The sequence below is a fragment of the Nannospalax galili genome, unplaced genomic scaffold, assembly GCF_000622305.1.
Source record: "Nannospalax galili isolate Female #2095 unplaced genomic scaffold, S.galili_v1.0 scaffold1830, whole genome shotgun sequence".
In the NCBI taxonomy this organism is placed as follows: Eukaryota; Metazoa; Chordata; class Mammalia; order Rodentia; family Spalacidae; genus Nannospalax; species Nannospalax galili.
This window is the reverse complement of record NW_008328092.1, coordinates 67,735-86,207: the sequence shown is the minus strand read 5'-3', so window position 1 is coordinate 86,207 and position 18,473 is coordinate 67,735. Positions and strand designations below refer to the sequence as shown.

At 39.7% G+C, this 18,473-nt stretch overlaps 1 protein-coding gene across 1 annotated transcript in view; it reads right to left on the bottom strand.

Moving 5' to 3' along the window:
• Ddx46 (DEAD-box helicase 46) overlaps positions 1-18,473 on the bottom strand; it is a gene marked incomplete in the record, with an annotated part of 66,496 nt that overhangs the window by 12,303 nt on the left and 35,720 nt on the right. Inside the window, 5 exon segments of the mRNA XM_017801888.2 lie at positions 665-814; positions 1,313-1,450; positions 8,297-8,490; positions 14,572-14,734; positions 15,668-15,832. Coding sequence (XP_017657377.1) covers positions 665-814; positions 1,313-1,450; positions 8,297-8,490; positions 14,572-14,734; positions 15,668-15,832 — 810 coding nt within the window.

The window sequence follows — 18,473 nt, the reverse complement described above, 5'->3', positions numbered from 1 at the left end:
TATTATTATTATTATTATTATTATTATTATTATTATTATTTTGTGTGTATGCATGTGAGGGTCAAAGGACAATACTGTGGAGTCAGTTCTGCCCTCCTATCTTTACATGGGTTCCAAGAATCAAATTCAGGTCACCAGGCTTACACAGCAAGTGCCTTTACCCACTAAGCCATCTCACCAGCCCAGCACTTTTGTACTAAGAAAATGCATGGTTATGTGTCTCTAGTCTTTAAATTTTTTTATTTTTATTTTATGTGTTCAAGTACTTTACCTGCATGTATGTAAGTGCACCCATGTGTACAATGCTCACAAAGGCCAGAAGAGGGTGTCAGATCCTCTGGAACTGTAGTTACACAGCTGTTAGCCATCATGTGTGCAGGGAACCAAACCTAGGTCCTCTACAAGAGCTGTTAGTTGTCTTAACCACTGACCCATCTCTCCAGCCCAAGCTTAAGTACTGTTGGGTCATGTTTCCAGTCCCTCATCGTTAAAAAAATGGTAGGTAAGAACATGTATTTTGTTGTTGGAGGACAATCTGATACCATATAGATCCAACTGAACATATTTCTTAGCCCAGCAATTCCATTTACAAATGAATCATCAACACTTAATCTGACTTGCATGTAAATCACTGTTTGCCAAGAACAAGGCTTAGAATACTCACATCAACTGCAGCATCCTCATCATCTGAATCTTGTAAACCAAGAGCAGCTTTTTGTAACTTCTTCCTCTCATTAGCCAAAGCTTGTTCTGTTTCATCAAACTTGAATCCCTTGCCAGAGAACCCACTACTCTTCTTAATTATTTTTCCTTCCTTTCAAGAAAAAAAATTAACAAAATTAATTTTACAGTAAGCACTATTAAATATTTTTCAAAGCAGACCATGCCAACTTAACAAAAATATTCCACTTTACATGTTAAAAAAAGAAAGAGTTCTATATAGTCTTCACAAAAAAGAATCTATTTTCATTTTTTCCTTACAAAGAAGTAAGTGAGGGCTGGAGAGATGGCTCAGAGGTTAAGAACACTGGCTGTTCTAGCAGAAGACCCAGGTTTGAATCCCGGCACCCACATAGCAGTTAATAACTGTCTGTATCTCCAGTTTCAGGGGATCTGACACCCTCTTCTGTCCTCTGAGGGTATTGCACGACATGGGTGTACTTACATACATGCAGGCAATACACATACACATAAAATAAAAACTATAAATAAAGCATTTAAAAAAAAAGAAATAAGTGAAAATAGTTACCAAGATACCCAAGTAACATATAGGTATATTAATCATTTGTGTAAAAAAAGCTTAAAAACTCACAGCTTTCTGCTGATCTTTGAAATCACTCCAAAGTTTCTCCAAATCAGGAGGCACTGCAGTCCCTGACAATTCAAGGGCTTTAATTATGTCACCAGCATATCGAGCTTGATCTTCTGTGATGAAAGTATAGGCATAACCCTAATGAACAATGAGGAAGCAGAATCAGACACAAGCAGGATGAATCTACTTGGCTCACCAGCAGGATAATAAACCCTTTAAGACTGACACCATTACTGAAGAATTAAAAAAAGTCCTATTAAGTTATTTAACAGTTCAAGATAAGCTATATGTTTACTATATATATGTATAGATTTTTGTGGTGGGGTTCCTTTTTGAGACAGGGTCTCCCTGTAGCACCAGCTGTCTAGAACTTGCTATGTATACCAGGCTGGCCTTGAACTCACAGAGATCTGCCTGCCTCTGCCTCCCGAGTGCTCTTATTAAAGGTGTTCACTAGAGCAGCAAAATGAGAAAAAAAATAAGAGATGCAAATAGGAAGGAAGAAATCAAATCCCATTTGTAGATATGATCCTCTACTTTAAAGACCTTAAGGATAGCCAAGCATGGTGGCACAGTCCTTTAATTGAAGCACTTGAGAGGCAGAAGCAGGTGGATCTCTGAGTTGGAGGCCAGCCTAGTCTACATAGTGAGTTCCAGGCCAGGTGGGGCTACAGGGAGACCCTGTCTCAAAAAAAAAAAAAAATTTCTAAGGACTGTACCAGAAAACTCTTAGATGTTATAAACACTTGCAATAAAGTAGCAAAATATGAAATTAACATACAAAAAACAGTAGCTCTTCTATATACCAATAACAAACTGACCGAGAAAGAAATGAGGAAAAATACCTCATTCATAGTAGCTTAATCTAACCAAGGAGATAAAATTTTGATTTCTACATAAAAATGTTAAGGCATTAAAGGTCACTAAGCTGGTAGGGCGCTTGCATAGCACACACAAAGCCCTGTGTAAACCAGGCATGGTGGCACACATCCCAGCACACAGGAGGTGGAGGCAGGAGGATCAGAAGTTTCAAGGTCATCCTCAGCAACACAGTTGAGTTCTAGGCCAGCCAGGCTACAAAGAGACCCTATCACAAAGAAACAAACAGCAACAATAAAAAACTCCAAAAGCAAACAAACATCAAAAAAAAAAAACACTGAAGAAATTGAAGAGTGCACTGTAAAAGGTAAAGATTGCTGATAGGCAGAAATAATATTGTGAAAATGGCTATATTACCAAGAAAGTTGTCTACAATGTAATCCTTACAAAATTCCAATGACACATTCTTCACAGAATTAGAAAAAACAACCCTAAAAATCACATGGAAGTACAAAAGACTACAAACAGCCAAAGCAATACTAAATATAGCAATTATATAGACATATTCCTGACTTCAGATTATACTACAGAGCCATAGTAATAAAGACAACACAGCACTGGCACAAGGAGAGACATGCAGACAAATACAACAGCAGGCCTGACAGAAACCCACAAAGCCACAGCCACAGCCACCTCATTTTTGACACAGGTGTCAAAAACAAACTTTATCAAATGGTGCTAGGAAAAATGGCTATCTATAAGCAGAAGGATGAAATTAGATACACCTCTTACCCCACACAAAAACCAAGTCAAAGTGTACAAAAATCAATTCAAAATGTATCAAAGATCTTAATATAAGATCTGAAACACTAAAGCTGCAAGAGGAAAAGTACTTCAAGATACAGGCATTGTGTTATATGGTCTGATGAATGATCTATGATAGTCAGGTTTTCTGTTTTGAAAGGATGCGTTTATTAAGTATACAGCAAGCAAAGTAACAGAACAAAAAGTGAGTTATCAGACAGTGAGAAACAGCATAGTGACACAGGTACTCACAGTATCCAACAGAGATGAGGGAAATGGCCCAGTGAGAGCAAACAGGTAATATTATCAAAGTGGGGGCTGACAAATATCCAGCAGAAACCAACTGAGGAAGCTGAAGCAGTCAGCAGCAGTTTCTGATTCCGCTCTCTGCCCTCTCCACGGATGAGCTTCTGCCTTCCCTTTCCCACTACAAGCACATCATGGGATGAACAACAGTAACCTCTGTTGGAAACTGTTTACCTTCTGGCTGTTCTCAAGGATACAATTGTTCTTTAACTCTAGGCTGTTTTCCTGTTCTCTCCCTGTCACAGAGTAAGAGCAGGCAGCCCATTCCTGGACAAGGGGTTTTGGAGGATACTTTGAAACAAATAAACTTGATCTGAAATTGGAAAGGGTGGCAAGCCTGGTTCCAGAAGCAGTTTCTTGGTGAGCTCAAACACATGACAATTTACCAATATAATGTACACTCCAGGTATGTACAAGAGCTTTCTGAAAAGAACTTCAATAGCACAGGAAATAACCCCAAGAATTGATAAATGGGGTTACATGAGATTAAAAAGTTTCTGAATTGGAAATAGTAAACAGGGTTAAAAGACAGTCTTTCTGTTCTTTAACAAAAGGAAATCAATTATTCAGACAGTTAATGTCTAAAACATTAAAATTATACCAGACATGGTGGTTCACACCTTTAATCCCGGCACTTAGGAGGCAGAGGCAGGCGGATCTGTGTGAGTTCAAGGCCATCCTGGTCTACAAAGTGAGTTCCAGGGCAGCTGGGGCTACACGGAGACCCTGTCTCAAAAAAACCAATAAATAAACAAACAAATAAATAGATAGACCCTGTCTCAAAAAGACAAATAAATAAGTAAACAGATAAAATTAAAACCGGCTAAAATTAAATCCCCAAACTCAGATCTTCCCATCAATAAATGGACTAATGAACTGCAGATATTTCTACAAAGTAAGGAGCACAAATGACCAATACATACCTTATTTACTTCGTATGTGTACAGACATGTTGGGTATGTGTACATGCATATGTATACACATGCATGTGGAATTAGGGGACAATCTTCAGTGTCAATTCTCAGGTGCTGTATTTTGAGACAGAGTGTCTCAATGGCCTGGAGTAGGCTAAGTAGGCTAGGCTGGCTGACCAGCAAATCACAGGGATCCCTGTCTCTAGCTCCTCGGTGCTGAGATTACAAGTGCATGCCAACACAACCAGCTTTTTATTTGAGCCCTAAGGATTAAACTCCGGTCTTCACTGACTGAGCCATCTCTCTAATTCCCTGGCAATATGTAAAGTGCTCAACATCCTTGCCAGGGAAAAGCAAATTAAAACTACTTTGATATTCCTCTCACCCCAGTCAAAATGGTTAATGTTGAGAAAACAAATTACAGCAAATACTGACAAGGATTTGGGGAAAGTGGAACCATTATTCACTGCTGATAGGAATATAAAGTGGTATAGCTACTACAGAAATCAAAAAATCCAAAATCAAAATGACCCAGATGTAACCACAGGTGATTGGATGATGAAAATATGGTATATACACACAGTGGATTTTTATGTAGATGTAAAGAAAAATTAAATCATGACATTTTCAGGAAAATGGAACTGGAAATCATTATAAGTAAAATAAGCCTGACTCAAAAGACAAAAACCACGTTTTCTCTCATATGCAGATTCTAGATTCATACGCACTCGTGTGTGTGTGTGTGTGTGTGTGTGTGTGTGTGTGTAAGTAATACGAGTCATAAAATGAAAAAACAGGGTCATTAAAGAAGAAAAGATCTTGAGCAGGGGAGGAAAAGAGGTAATAGGGTATATGTGACAGGAATGTATAAGGGGACCAGAGCAGAGAGAAAGGGAGGCAGGGGAGTTGCCCAATAAGAACAATGGGTTTTTGTTTTGTTTTGTTTTGTTTTTGAAACAAGGTCTCACTATGTTGACCTGGCTGGCCTGAAACTCACTATGTAAATCAAGCTGGCCTCGAATGTCTCTTCAGTGCTGCAATTAAAGGCACCTACCACCATACCAGGCCTTACAACGTAAATGTTAAACCACCATAATGAAACTCATTACTTTGTATGCCAACTTAAAAAAAATTAAACAAAAGATAAGTAGAAATACATGAGATTTTACAGAAACACACAAATGTATTAACATTTTCTATACATTTCTACACTACACATTTTCCTCTGCTTGTATCACATGGTACCACTTTAGCCTATATTAACACTTTGTATATATGTGTGCATGTGGTACACATACATGCATAGGGGCCAGAGGTTGGCAGGCGTATGTAGCCCTGACTGCTTCTGCCATGCATCACCTGACCAGCATTTTTACCCCTGGTTTTTAAGACAGAGTCTCACTCTATAGCACAGGCTGGGCTTGAACTCAAAGCAAGCCTTCTGCTCAGCTTTCCCAGTGCTGGAATTGCATGCATGAGTCACCATGCTCAGGTTTAACACCTCAGTTATGGAGATATACATACATACACACACACACACACACACACACGCACACACGCACGCACACACCCCTTTCCATTTTGTAGTTTGTTTGCTGAGGCTGGGGGAGATGCTGCCTCTGCTTCCCAAGTGCTAGAATTAGAGACATGTACCACCATGCTCCACTCCTATCGACACAAAGTATGTATACGAGCATGAGTGTATATTTGATTATATGTATAAATCAGTTGTTTAAATTTTTTTTTTTTTTTGGTTACCGTTTTACAAAAACAGAATCAACTATAACCCCTTCCTGGGATTCTCTAAAGTATGTGCCACCTGAAGACATCCCAGCGACTTCTTAGCACAGGCAAGAGCAAGACTGGAGTAGAAGAGCTGCAAACCACACCCAGATTGTCATCTTCACAAAACATTCTGCACCGTGGGGTGGAGAGATGGCTCTGTGGTTAAGAGCACTGCTGCTCTTACAGAGGACCCAGGTTTGGTTCCCAGCACCCACATGGTAGCTTATAACCACCTAAAATTCCAGTTCCAAGGGCTCCAACATCCTCTTCTGGCCTCTGTGGGTACTAACACACATGGTATGCATACATGCATGCAGGCAAAATACTCATATACATAAAATAAAAAATAAAATCTTTTTAAACAGTGAAATAGGGGGACTGGAGAAATGGCACTGACTGCTCTTAGAGAGGACCCAGGTTTGATTCCCAACACCCACATGGCAGCTAACAACTGTCCTAACAACGGTTCCAGGGGATTCAAAGCGCTCATTTGACTTCATCAGACATTGCACAACATGGGTGTATTTACACAACATGCATTTACACTCATACACATGAAATAATAAAATGAAATCTTATAAAATAGATTATTCTGTCCAAAATTTAAGAACAATCTCATGATTACATTTCCATCCTCTGTTGTTGTGCTGCTGGAGAGAGAGAGAGAGAGAGAGAGAGAGTTTTATATGGTTATAAAGATACATACACACAAAAAGAAAGAAGGTATGACAAGAGGGTATGCATGGCCCACAAAGGTACACTTGCTCCTCCTCCACCATATATAGTCCAAGTCTGCCAACTCCTCAGAATATGTCAGCTAAAAGAGTGTGAGAGGTAAAGTGGTTAAGAGTACTTGCTGCTCTTGCAGAGGACCTGGGTTCAGTTCCCAACACCTCTGTGGTGGCTAACAACCTCCTGTAATTGCAGGTCCAGGGGATCCAATCCCCTCTTCTGACTTCCTTGGTTACCAGGCACGTAGATGGTATACATGCATACACACAAGCAGGCAATACACTCATATACATAAAATAAAAAATAATAAAAAAGATTTTTAAAATAATATCCTTTTTTCCCTTTTTTGGGGGGTCTTTTTGAGACAGAGTCTCCCTGTAGCCCCAGCTGGCCTGGAACTCACTATGTAGACCAGGCTGGCCTTGAACTCAACAGAGATGCCCCTGCCTCTGCCTCCCAAATACTGGGATTAAAGGCATGTGCCACCACACCCAGCTAATAAAAATATTCTTTAAAAAAGTGTCATTACAGGGCTGGAGAGATGGCTCAGCACTTAAGAGCACTGAATGCTCTTGCAGAGGACCCAGGTTCAATTCCCAACACCCACATGGCAGCTAACAACTCTTCTAACTCCAGTTCTAGGGGATCCAATGCCCCACTCTGACCTCAGCAGGCATTGCATGATACAGGTACACTTACATACATACAAACAATACACTCATACACATATAAAAAAATTTTAAAAAAATTAAAAGGGTCATTACTACTTACAACTTGTGTAGCCTTAAGAATGTGACAATTTTTATGTGTCTCAATTTTTCTCATTTATAAAATGAACTCTTATCTACCTTCGGGATAGAATGTGACAATTTTTATGTGTCTCAATTTTTCTCATTTATAAAATGAACTCTTATCTACCTTCGGGACATTTTAGGATGAAACAATATATATATAAAGAATTTAGAACACTGTCTAGTTTATGTCACTATGCTATAAATGTAAGCTACTATTAGTACTATTGTTACTCCATGATGTAACATTCATCAGAAAATCAAATGTGTTATCATTATCTCTAACAACAGAATATTCTGCTGTCTTCAAAAAGAAACACTGGCTGGGCCAAGGTTCTCAGTACCACCTCCAGGACTGCCAAAAAAGAAAAGAGAGGGAGGGAAAAAAAAAAAAAAAGGCCAGATGTGATGGCACAGAACTTTAGGTCCTAGCACTGGGGAGGCAGTCTACATAGTGAGTCTTAGACTAACTCAGGAGACTCTGTCTCAAACAAACAAAAAGCAATGAAATTTCCTTAATTATATAAATTTGTCTGTATGTATAGAAAAACTTTATGTAAGAGAAAAAAACTTGAAAAGATACAGTGTTGCATCTGTCTACAGAAAGCACTTAGGAATCTTCTTAGACATGTGTCTGTGTAACATCATCTACATTCTGCTATTTAAGGAGTCTTCAAGATATCCCTTTGAATATCTTCTATTATCTATTCTGTAGATAAAGATATTTGTAACAACAGAGGTAACAACAGAGATAACAGAGGTTATCATTTATTCCTTAAAATACTAAACACTTATACTTTATTATAGAAGAAATCAACTATAAAACTTTGTACTTTGTTGCCTGCTCTTCCAGTCCGTCCAGCTCTGTGCACATAATCTTCATAATGGTTGGGGCAGCTGTAATTCACTACAAGAATCAGATGCTTCACATCAAGACCACGAGCAGCCACAGAAGTAGCCACAAGAAGTTTGCAGGTTCCATTCTTAAAGTCATTTATGATGCTATCTCTGTCATACTGATCAATACCTGTGAATAAAGAGACAAGTGGTAAAGCACTGACATTTTCCATTTCCTCTGATAAAAAATCTAAACATGAAATTAAAAACAAATTCATACTTCCGACTCCCACAATACAGGAAGTAAAAGACTTAAAGACTGCTGCTGTTCAGTCCATGGACCATCCAAGTCTACACTGTTTTGTCCCCTTTTTTTTTTAAAAAAAAATTATTTTTATTATTTTTATTTTATGTATATGCGTGTATCATCTCCATATATGTAAGTACACCCATGTCTTGTGCAATGCCTGTGGAAGTCAGAAGAGGGCAGCAGATCCCCTGGAACTAGAGTTACAGATAACTGTTAGCCACCATGTGGGTGCTGGGTTTGAACCTGGGTCCTCTCCAAGAGTAGCTAGTGCTTTGAACCACTGAGCCATCTCTCCAGCCCCTTTGTCCCCCTCCTTGTACATCTAGTTACAATTGCAATTGCAAAAGCCCCATCTCAGAATCATCAATCTAAACCTGCTTTGGGCAAAAGTGAGAAGATGCAAGAACATTTAGCTGGTATCAACAGAATGCAGACCTTTCTTTGTGGGTTAAGAGGAAGAGAAGCAGCATTAACTAAGAGCTCACTAAATGCAGAACCTGAGGTTGGACTCCCAAATCACTGAATCAGAAAACCTTCAAGATCTTTACATGATCACCACATAATACATTACAGCTTGAAGAGTAATAGTATAAAAATGGCTAAATGGATCTCTCTTAAATATGAAATGCAAAGAGACTCAGGATAAGTAACAAAGTAGAGTATAGATCACAGTAATAAATACATGTCTGTTTATTACTGGATAATCAGGAATCTGTTAATAAACAAACAAATAGCATAAATTCTCAAACTTTAAATTCACAGGCACAGCAGATTTCACATAAGACCTGGATTTAGACATACACAGAGAGTCATTTTCTTTCTTGTAATGGTAGGAAATGGACTTGGGGCATCTGGCATGGTGGGCAAGCTCCCTATCACAGAACTATACTAATGAGCTCAAGTATCGAATATGTGTTCATGCAAATTTCTATTATGATCTAATTTTTTGTTTTTGAGGCAGAATCTTGTTTTGTAGTCCAGGCCAGCCTCAAACTCACTGTATAACTTGGGCTGGCCTTGAAGTTGAAACCTTCCTGCCTTGACATCCCAAGTGCCAGGATTACAGACATGTCACCAAGCTCAGCTTGCCAGCTAACAAACAAAAAATTTTCCCCCAAAACAAAACATTTTCTTTTTTTAAAAAACTTTATTATTTTTTATTTTATTTTATGTGTGTATTGCCCGCATGTAGGTAAGTACACCCATGTTGTGCAATGCCTGCAGAGGACAGAAGAGGCTGTAGGATCCCCTAGAACTGGCGTTACAGACAGTTGTTAGCTGCCATGTGGGTGCTGGAATTCGAACCTGGGTCTTCTGCAAGAACATCAGTGTTCTTAACCACTGAGCCATCTCTCCAGCCCAGCATTTTATCTTTCTAGAGCTAGGACTCACTCTACAGCCCAGGCTGGCCTTGTACTACTTAGTAGCACTCATTCTGCCTCAACCTTCAAAGTGCTGGAATTACAAGTGTGGGCTACTGTGTTTGGCTACTATATATGAAAGATTAAAAACATTCTTCAAAGGCTGATTTAGGGACTGGAGAGAAGGCTCAGCAGTAAAAAGTACTTGCTGCTTTTGCACAGGACCTAAGTTTAGTTCCTAGCATCATGTCAAGCAGTTCATGACCACCTGTGTGTAACTTCAACTCCATGGGAACTTATCCCTTGTCTAGCTTTTACAGGCACCTGAACATAAATACACAGACATAAACACATACACATTTAAAAGGACTGATTTAAAGGGAGTATTTTGATCTTATGCAAAAGAAACTGATCTCTAACACTGAACCAATTTGTTGTAAAAAAAAAATGAGGAGCTAGAGAAACTGAGCAGATAAGTACACTTGTCAGTCTTGCAGAATACCTAGGTTCAGTTCCCAGCACCCATATGGCAGCTAACAACCACATCTAACTCCCGTTCCAGTGGGTTCCAGTGCCTTCTTCTGGCCTCTGATGGCACTGCATTCATGTGGTACATACACATACATGCAATTAAAACAATCATATATATAAAATAAAAATAAATCTTTAAAAAAATTAATGGAATTAATATCAATACAAATTTAAGTTTGTTCTCAGTACTTGAAAAGTAGAGGAAGTGGATCTCTGTGAGTTCAAGGCCTGGTCTACATAGTGAGATTCAGGATAGCTGGGGCTACAGGGAGACCCTATCTCAAAAAGACCAAAAAAAAAACCAAAAAACCAAAAACCCCACGAAGTTTGTAATTCAAAAATACCAAAGCTTTTACTTTAGCCCATTGAACTACAAGCCTAACTGCACGTTTTATTCCCTGGAATTCAAGAAAATAGGCTAACAGGAGCATACTGAATTCATGCCCCAAAACCATTAACTTTTTTTCTCTTAAAAACAACCCCAATTTCAGAGCTGGATAGATGGTTCGACAGTTAAGAACACTGACTGTTCTTGCAGAAGACCCAGGTTCAAATCCCAGCACCCACATGGCAGCTAACAACTGTCCATAACTCCAGTTCCAAGGGATCCGACAACCTCTTCTGTCTTCTGCGAGCATTGCACGACATGGATGCACTTACCTACATGCAGGCAATACACGCAAATGCATAAAATAAAAATAACATTAAAAAAAAAAAAAAACACCCATTGTACCCCAATTGCCTCACCTTGCATCCTTGCGGTTTGTGTCCAGATTCCCTATCGGAAATTTGGGTAACCTCTTCAGAGGATGGTGTGATAATAGGAGGTAGAAATTGACTTGGCAGTTAGGGTAAAAAGACTCCAAAGAAAAGTAGCTAGTTTCTTGGCTAAAAGTCAAAATGTCCTTGGGCCTCTTAGCAACATACTCCATTCCAAATGTCAAAAATGTCAAAAGTATTTGGGAGCTCTTATCTAATCCCTAAAAGATTTTAGGGTTACCTCTTCAGAAGGGGGGAATGTTAGAGTAGCAAAGAGCCCCACAGATAGATGACAGATAGATGATAGATTGATGATAGAGAGATAGAGAGATAGAGAGATAGACGATAGATCGATAGATCGATAGATCGATAGATCGATAGATAGATAGATAGATAGATAGGTAGATAAATAGATAGGTAGGTAGGTAGGTAGATGATAGGCTTTCCAAAAGAACAGAGGCTGGCCTGGTTTGCTGGGCCTCCATGTTTCAGGCCTCCTCAGGGGTGGGGCTGTTTTAGGTTATCTGATTGCATTTATTTTCTTTTTTGGGAGGGGGATTTATTTTTATTTCATGTATGTAATTAAGCACACCCATGTGTACAATGCCCACGTCAGCCAGAAGAGGGTGCCAGATCCCCTAGAACTGGAATTACGTTGTTAGGCTCCATGTGGATGCTGGGAACCAAACCCGGATCCTCTGAAAAAGCAGTCAGTGGTCTTAACCACTGAGTCATTTCTCTAGCCCTTTGTTTATAAAGTTCTTTCTAAAACTTTAAAACTTTATTTTTATTTTACGTGTTAAGAGTGTATTGTTTGCATGTATGTAAGTGCAATACAATGCCTGTGGAGGTCAGAAGAGGGCTAGTTACCATGTGGGTGCTGGGACTCAAACCCTGGTCTTCTGCAAGAGCAACCAGTGCTCTTAACTACTGAGCCATCTCTCCAGTCTCCTGATTGCATTTCTTTACCTTTCTTTTCATATACTTTTGGCCAAAACTGCATCTCTCCTCTTTGCTGCTACGGTTCCCCATCTATTTATCAATCTAATACTAATCACTAGTCTTACTCTACTTTCTTTCCTTGTCACTTATATCCATTGTGACTAACATATTAGTACACAGACTACAAGTGTTCCTTTCTTCTTAAAAAAATTGGTATTTAAGGGATGGATTTTTTTTTCCCCAAGGTTTATTTATTCTTATCTTATGTGTATATGTGAGTGCCTGCATGGATATTAAGTGCACTGTGTGTGTGCCTGGTGCCCATATAGGCCAGAAGGCATCAGATCTCCTAGAACTGAAGTTACAGGTGGTTGTCAGTCACTATGTGGGTGTTGGAAACTGAACCTAGGTCCTCTGCAAGAACAGCCAGTGCTGTTAACTGCTGAGCTATCCTTCCAGCCCTGTGATTGTTTTTCATTTGGCTATTGTGTTGTTTTCATAGTAGACTTATCCTTGGCAGCAACTGATTTACAAATAGTATTCTGCTTTCAGGGACAATATGGGGATTAAACCTGGTGCCCTCACCATCAGCCTAGTAGAAGAAAAAGACTTCAGTGTTCTACAACCCAATCCCTCTTGAATGTTGCCAACAAATCCATTGAAAAAAAAATAAAGGTGATTTTAAAAAAAAATCAGGAGACAGCAAGATGGCTCAGTGGTTGAAGGTGGTTTCCGCCAAGTCTGATGACCTTAGTTCAATCCCTAGAACCTCCAGGGTGGCAGCAAGAGCAGTGGTGGTCTGACCTCCACATGTACACGGCACACCAACTCCAGAATGAATTCCAAGCAAACAAACAGATGAACGAAATAAGGAAGTCAACACAGGATATGAAAGTAAAATTCAACAAAGAGAAATTCTAAAAAAATATCCTAACAACTGAAAAACTGTAAATGAAGAAAAAAAAAATCACTAAGTCAAACAAAGAGTTCTGTGAAAAGTCTCACCAATATAATAGTTCAAGGGACAGCAGAATTATCACAACTTGAAGACAAAGAAGAATTAGGATAGCCCAACAAGGACAAAGATGAACAGAAAGCAAATGGGGCAGGCAGGATGGTCCAATGGGTAAAGGTTCCTCCTGATAACCAGAGTCCAATTCCTAGAATCCACACAGTAGAAGGAGAGAACTGACTCCTGAAAGTTATCATCCCAACTCTATATGTGTACAGTGGTACATACACACATATGTGTACACTCATACAATAAATGTTTAAAAATTAAGAGAAAAAAAACCACAGCCAGGCACAGTAATGCACACAGCACTCAGGAAGCAGAGTCAGGCAGATCTCTGTGAGTTCAAGGCCAGCCTAGTCTACAACCAAGTTCTAGGTCTGCTGAGGCTACAGGGAGACCATCTCAAAAAAAAAAAAAAAAAAAAAAGAAAGAAAAAGAAAATCTAATAAATGCTAAAATACGGATGAATCTTAAAATCACATGGCTAAGAGAACTAAGCCCAAACAAAAGGATATAACGTATGATTTCACTCATACAAGGTATATGGGATAGAATATTCATAGAGATGTAGGTAGTATAAAAATTAAAGGGACTGATAAGGAGAAAAGTAGAGAATTATTATTTTATAGGCAGTCTTCATTTGGGACGATGAAAAGTTCTAGATACAGAGGGCTGGGGCCAGTGGATAGGAGTGTTTGCTCTGCAAACATGAGGACTCAAGTTCCAATCTCTAGTACTCATATAAAAAAGCTGTGTCCTCAGCAGTGGGGGGGGTGGGGGGGGGGAGACAATGGACCCTAAGAGCTCAACGGTCAGAAAGCTTAGCTGGTACAGTGAGCTGTTTCAATAAAAGACCCTGTCTCAAGGAAATAAGGTGGACAGCAATAGAGGAAGACAGCCTCCTGGTCTCTGCATGCATGCAATTTCACATAGAAATTAAAACATTACTTTAAAACTTCAATAAAAGTTCTAGATGAATCATGAAAGCCTCTTCAAAGCATGTACAATGAAAAGAACAACACAGGTCAAAAATGTTAACTTCCATCCTTCCTTAGTCTAATAAGTGATAAAAAGTAAGCCAGACAAGTGGCGTGCCTGTAATCCTAGAACCCAGGATGAAAGGTAGGAGATCAGGAGTTCAAGGCTACCCTTGCGTACATTGAGAGCTCAAGGCCAGCTTGTACTACATAAAATTCTATCTCAAAATGCCCCCCTCCCCAAAGTGATGGAATATTTGTAATAATTTCTTCTCTATTAAAAATAACAACACAAATATTATTCAGAACACAAAGACAGTTCTTGGCAGGTTATATACTTAAGACATATTTTGTAATTAAATTAAACATTAATTACCTCCATGGAGAGACATGCAAGGGTAGGATGCTCTCATTAAGTCCTTCAGAAGACCATCAGCATGTTCCTGCTTATCCACAAATATAATGACAGATCCTGACTCTTGATAATGGCCTAAAAGCTCAAGCAATTTCAAGAACTTTTTTTCTTCTTCAATCACAATCTGAAAACACATTGTACCAAGTTAGTGTAGTAAAAAATGCAAATATGTCTTAGAACAAAAGTATTCAATAATTTAGGGGCTGGAGAGATGGCTCAGCGGTTAAGAACACTGGCTGTTCTTGCAGAAGACCCAGGTTTGAATTCCAGCACCCACATGGCAGCTAACAACTGTCCATAGCTCCAGTCCCAGAGGATCTGACAGCCTCTTCTGACCTCTGCGGGCACTGCATTTTTAAAGTTAAAAAAAAAAAGCATTCATTTAATTTGTAGTGAATGAATAAAAAAGTAACAACTTCTTACATTTAAAAGAAAGGCTGGCCAGGCATGGTGGCGCACGCCTTTAATCCCAGCACTTGGGAGGCAGAGGCAGGCAGATCTTTGTGAGTTGGAGGCCAGCCTGGTCTATATAGTGAATTCCAGGACAGCTGGAGCTACAGGGAGACCCTGTCTCAAAAAGACCGAAAAAAAAAAAAAGGCTAAGAAAAATGCTGATAGGCCCAAAATTTTTTCCAGTTTTGCAAACTTTCAGAGAATAAGGTTTGTAAATGTGGCAACTGCTCACTGGTTCCCTCTGGCCTTAACTTCATATCCTATTAACCAAAGGCTAAGTAAGGTAGAAGTGTATCATTTCTGTCAGCCCTCCAATTCTGGTGGGAAACAAGAAAGGAAGGGCTACGGAGATGGCTCAGCATACATACAGTCAAAATACTCACAGACAAAATAAAACAAGAGCTTTCTTAAACAGTCAGTTCCATGTAACAGCACAATTAAGTGTACTTGGCAATATACTGAAAGCTGTAACTGTTGCATGCTACTTAATTTTAGAATTTGTCAGAACTTCATCACTCTATCTCAGAATGATCTCCAAAGGATCTCACATACACTGCCTCAACACCAGGAAAACTGAAGATTTCCTGAACATAATAATACCTACCACTTGCTGTTCCACATCTGAGCAAACCACACTCCTGCCTCCAACCTGTACTTCAATGGGCTTGCTCAGGATCCTGCGAGCCAGAGCCTCCATAGCTCTGGGGAAAGTAGCTGAAAACATGACTGTCTGTCGATCAGGACGGACATTATCCACAATGCGCATGACCTGAGAAAATAATATAGATAAATACAGTAAATGTAACCTCCCCAAACCTATACAATGGTCAAGTTAAATAGAAGGAATTTTGAAAAAACTATTTCAGTTCCTTTAACTTGTTATCTTACAAAATCTGAACATGTTTTATACCTCAATTTGCTGTTTTTGATTTCACTATCTTAAGAAATGACAACCTGGGATGGGGAGATAGCAGTCAGTACAGTGCTTGCTGCATAAACCTGAAGACCTGGTAAAAAGCACCCAGGTAAAAAGCATGCACTTGCCGGGTGTGGTGGTGCACACCTTTAATCCCAGCTCTCGGGAGGCAGAGGCAGGTGGATCTCTGTGAGTTCAAGGCCAGCCTGGTCTGCATAGTGAGTTCCAGGAGAGCTGGGGCTACAGGGAGACCCCGTCTCAAAAAAACCACACAAAAAAAAAAAAGAAAAGAAAAAAGCATGCACTTGTAATCCCAAAGCTGGGGAGGAAAAGACAGGCAAACCCCAGGTTTACTGGCCAGCCTGCTTAACCTAATCAGCAAATCCCAGGTCCTAGAGAGTCCTTCTCTAAAAAAAACAAGGCAGACACCTTCTAAGCAACTAGAGTCAATGCTGTCCTCTAGTCTCCAAACTCATGTGCATACATGTACACTTGTACACACAGTCACACAAGGAAGGAAGGATGGGAGGGAGGGAAACCAGCATGCCTAAGCCCAAAGTCTAGATGCCATCTTTGACTAATCTCTCCTTAAAGATGAAGTTTCAATACCAATTAGTTAAGATCTTTGAATAAGTACCACGAACATTCCAGGCAAGCCTCGTGATTGTGTTGCTGAATGTAGTCCACAACTCGGAGCATGTCCTTTCTATTCATGTCCATAAATATGCTATTTATGAACACATCAACTTTATTATGTTGAAAACCTATTACTTTTGCCAGGTGTGGTGGCACACACCTTTAATCCCAGCACTTAGGAGGCAGAGGCCAGCAGATCTCCATGAGACTGAGGCCAGACTAGTCTACATAGATCCAGGCCAGCTGGGGATACAGGGAGACCCTGTCTCAAAAAAACCAAAACATAACAACAACAAAAAGACCCAAAACAAAAAATGAACCCCAAAAATAACCTACGGCTTTCTATCTTTTTTCACATAGTCTAAAATCGAAATCATGAGTCCAACTAGTCTTATGTTGCCAAATAAACAATTCTCTCACTTTTCATTGATTCAAACTCTAAGCAAGCCTGATTTTAAAGATGATACATCTGGGGCTGGAGAGATGGCTCAGCAGTTAAGAGCACTGACTGCTCTTGCAGAGGACTCGGGTTCGATTCCCAGCACCGACATGGTGGCTATGAACCGTCCTTAACTCCAGTTCCAGGGGAATCCAAAGCCCTTTTCTGACCTCTGCAGCATTGCACGACACGGGTGCACTCACATACGTGCATGCAATACACTCATACACATAAAATAAAAATAATAAATAAAATATTTTGAAAAGATGATACAACTTTTTTTTAATGAAGATGAATATTTTGTTTCTTACTGTGCTGCAAAGCTGTTGCTTCACTGTATAAAAAGAGTACTAGCCAATGCAGCCTAAAGTAAATTATTTTTCTTTAAATTTAAGATTATCAACTTAACTATTCATTAATGTAAACATTACTTTTAACTTTTTAACCACAGAAATGATCCCTGTGATGTTAAATGTGTGTGTTAAGGGATGGAGAGGTGGCTCATGGTTAAGAGCATGTACTTTGCTGGGCACGGTGGCACACCATGCCTTTAATCCCAACACTCAGGAGGCAGGGGCGGGCGGATCTCCTTGAGTTCAAGGCCAACCTGGTCTACATAGTAAGTTCCAAGCCAGCTGGGGCTACAAGGAGATCCTGTCTCAAAAAGACCCCCCCTAAAAAAAAGAAAAAGGAGTATGTATTGCTCTCACAGATGACTTGAGTTTGGATCTCATCACCCACATTCAGTGGTTCATAACCACCTGTAACTCTAGTTCCATGAGGATACAAAACCTCTGGCCTCCAAGAATACCCATACTCACATTATGTACTCATTTTTGTCAACTTGAGAGACCTGAAATAGAGGAACTTCAATCAAGGAATTTCCTCCAGTGGGCATGCCTGTGGGGCATTTTCTTGATTGTTAATTAATGGGGGGAGGGGGCGATGTGGTGGTGCTATCCCTGGGCAGGTAGGCCTGGGCTATATAAGAAGAGTAGTTGAGCAAGCCAAGGAGAAGCAAATCAGTAAGTAACAATCCTCCATGGTTTCTGCCTCAAGCTCCTGCTTAAGTTCCTGCCATGACTTCCCTTTAATGATGTACTGTGATGTGTAAGCCCTTTCCTCCCCAAGTGGGTTTTGATCAGATTTTTATCACAGCAACAGAAAGCAAACTAGGGCACAAGCACATTCCAAAAGGCAGATACACACACATACACATAACTGAAAGTAGCAAAAATAAATCTTAACAAAAATATGGGGGCTGGAGAAGACCCGGGTTCAGTTTCCAACACCAACATGGCAGCTAACAACCACTAGTAGCTCCAGTTCCAAGGGATCCAATGCCCTCTTCCAATCTCTATGGGTACTGTACGACACAGGTGCAATACACTCATACACATAAAAATAATAAATTTTTAA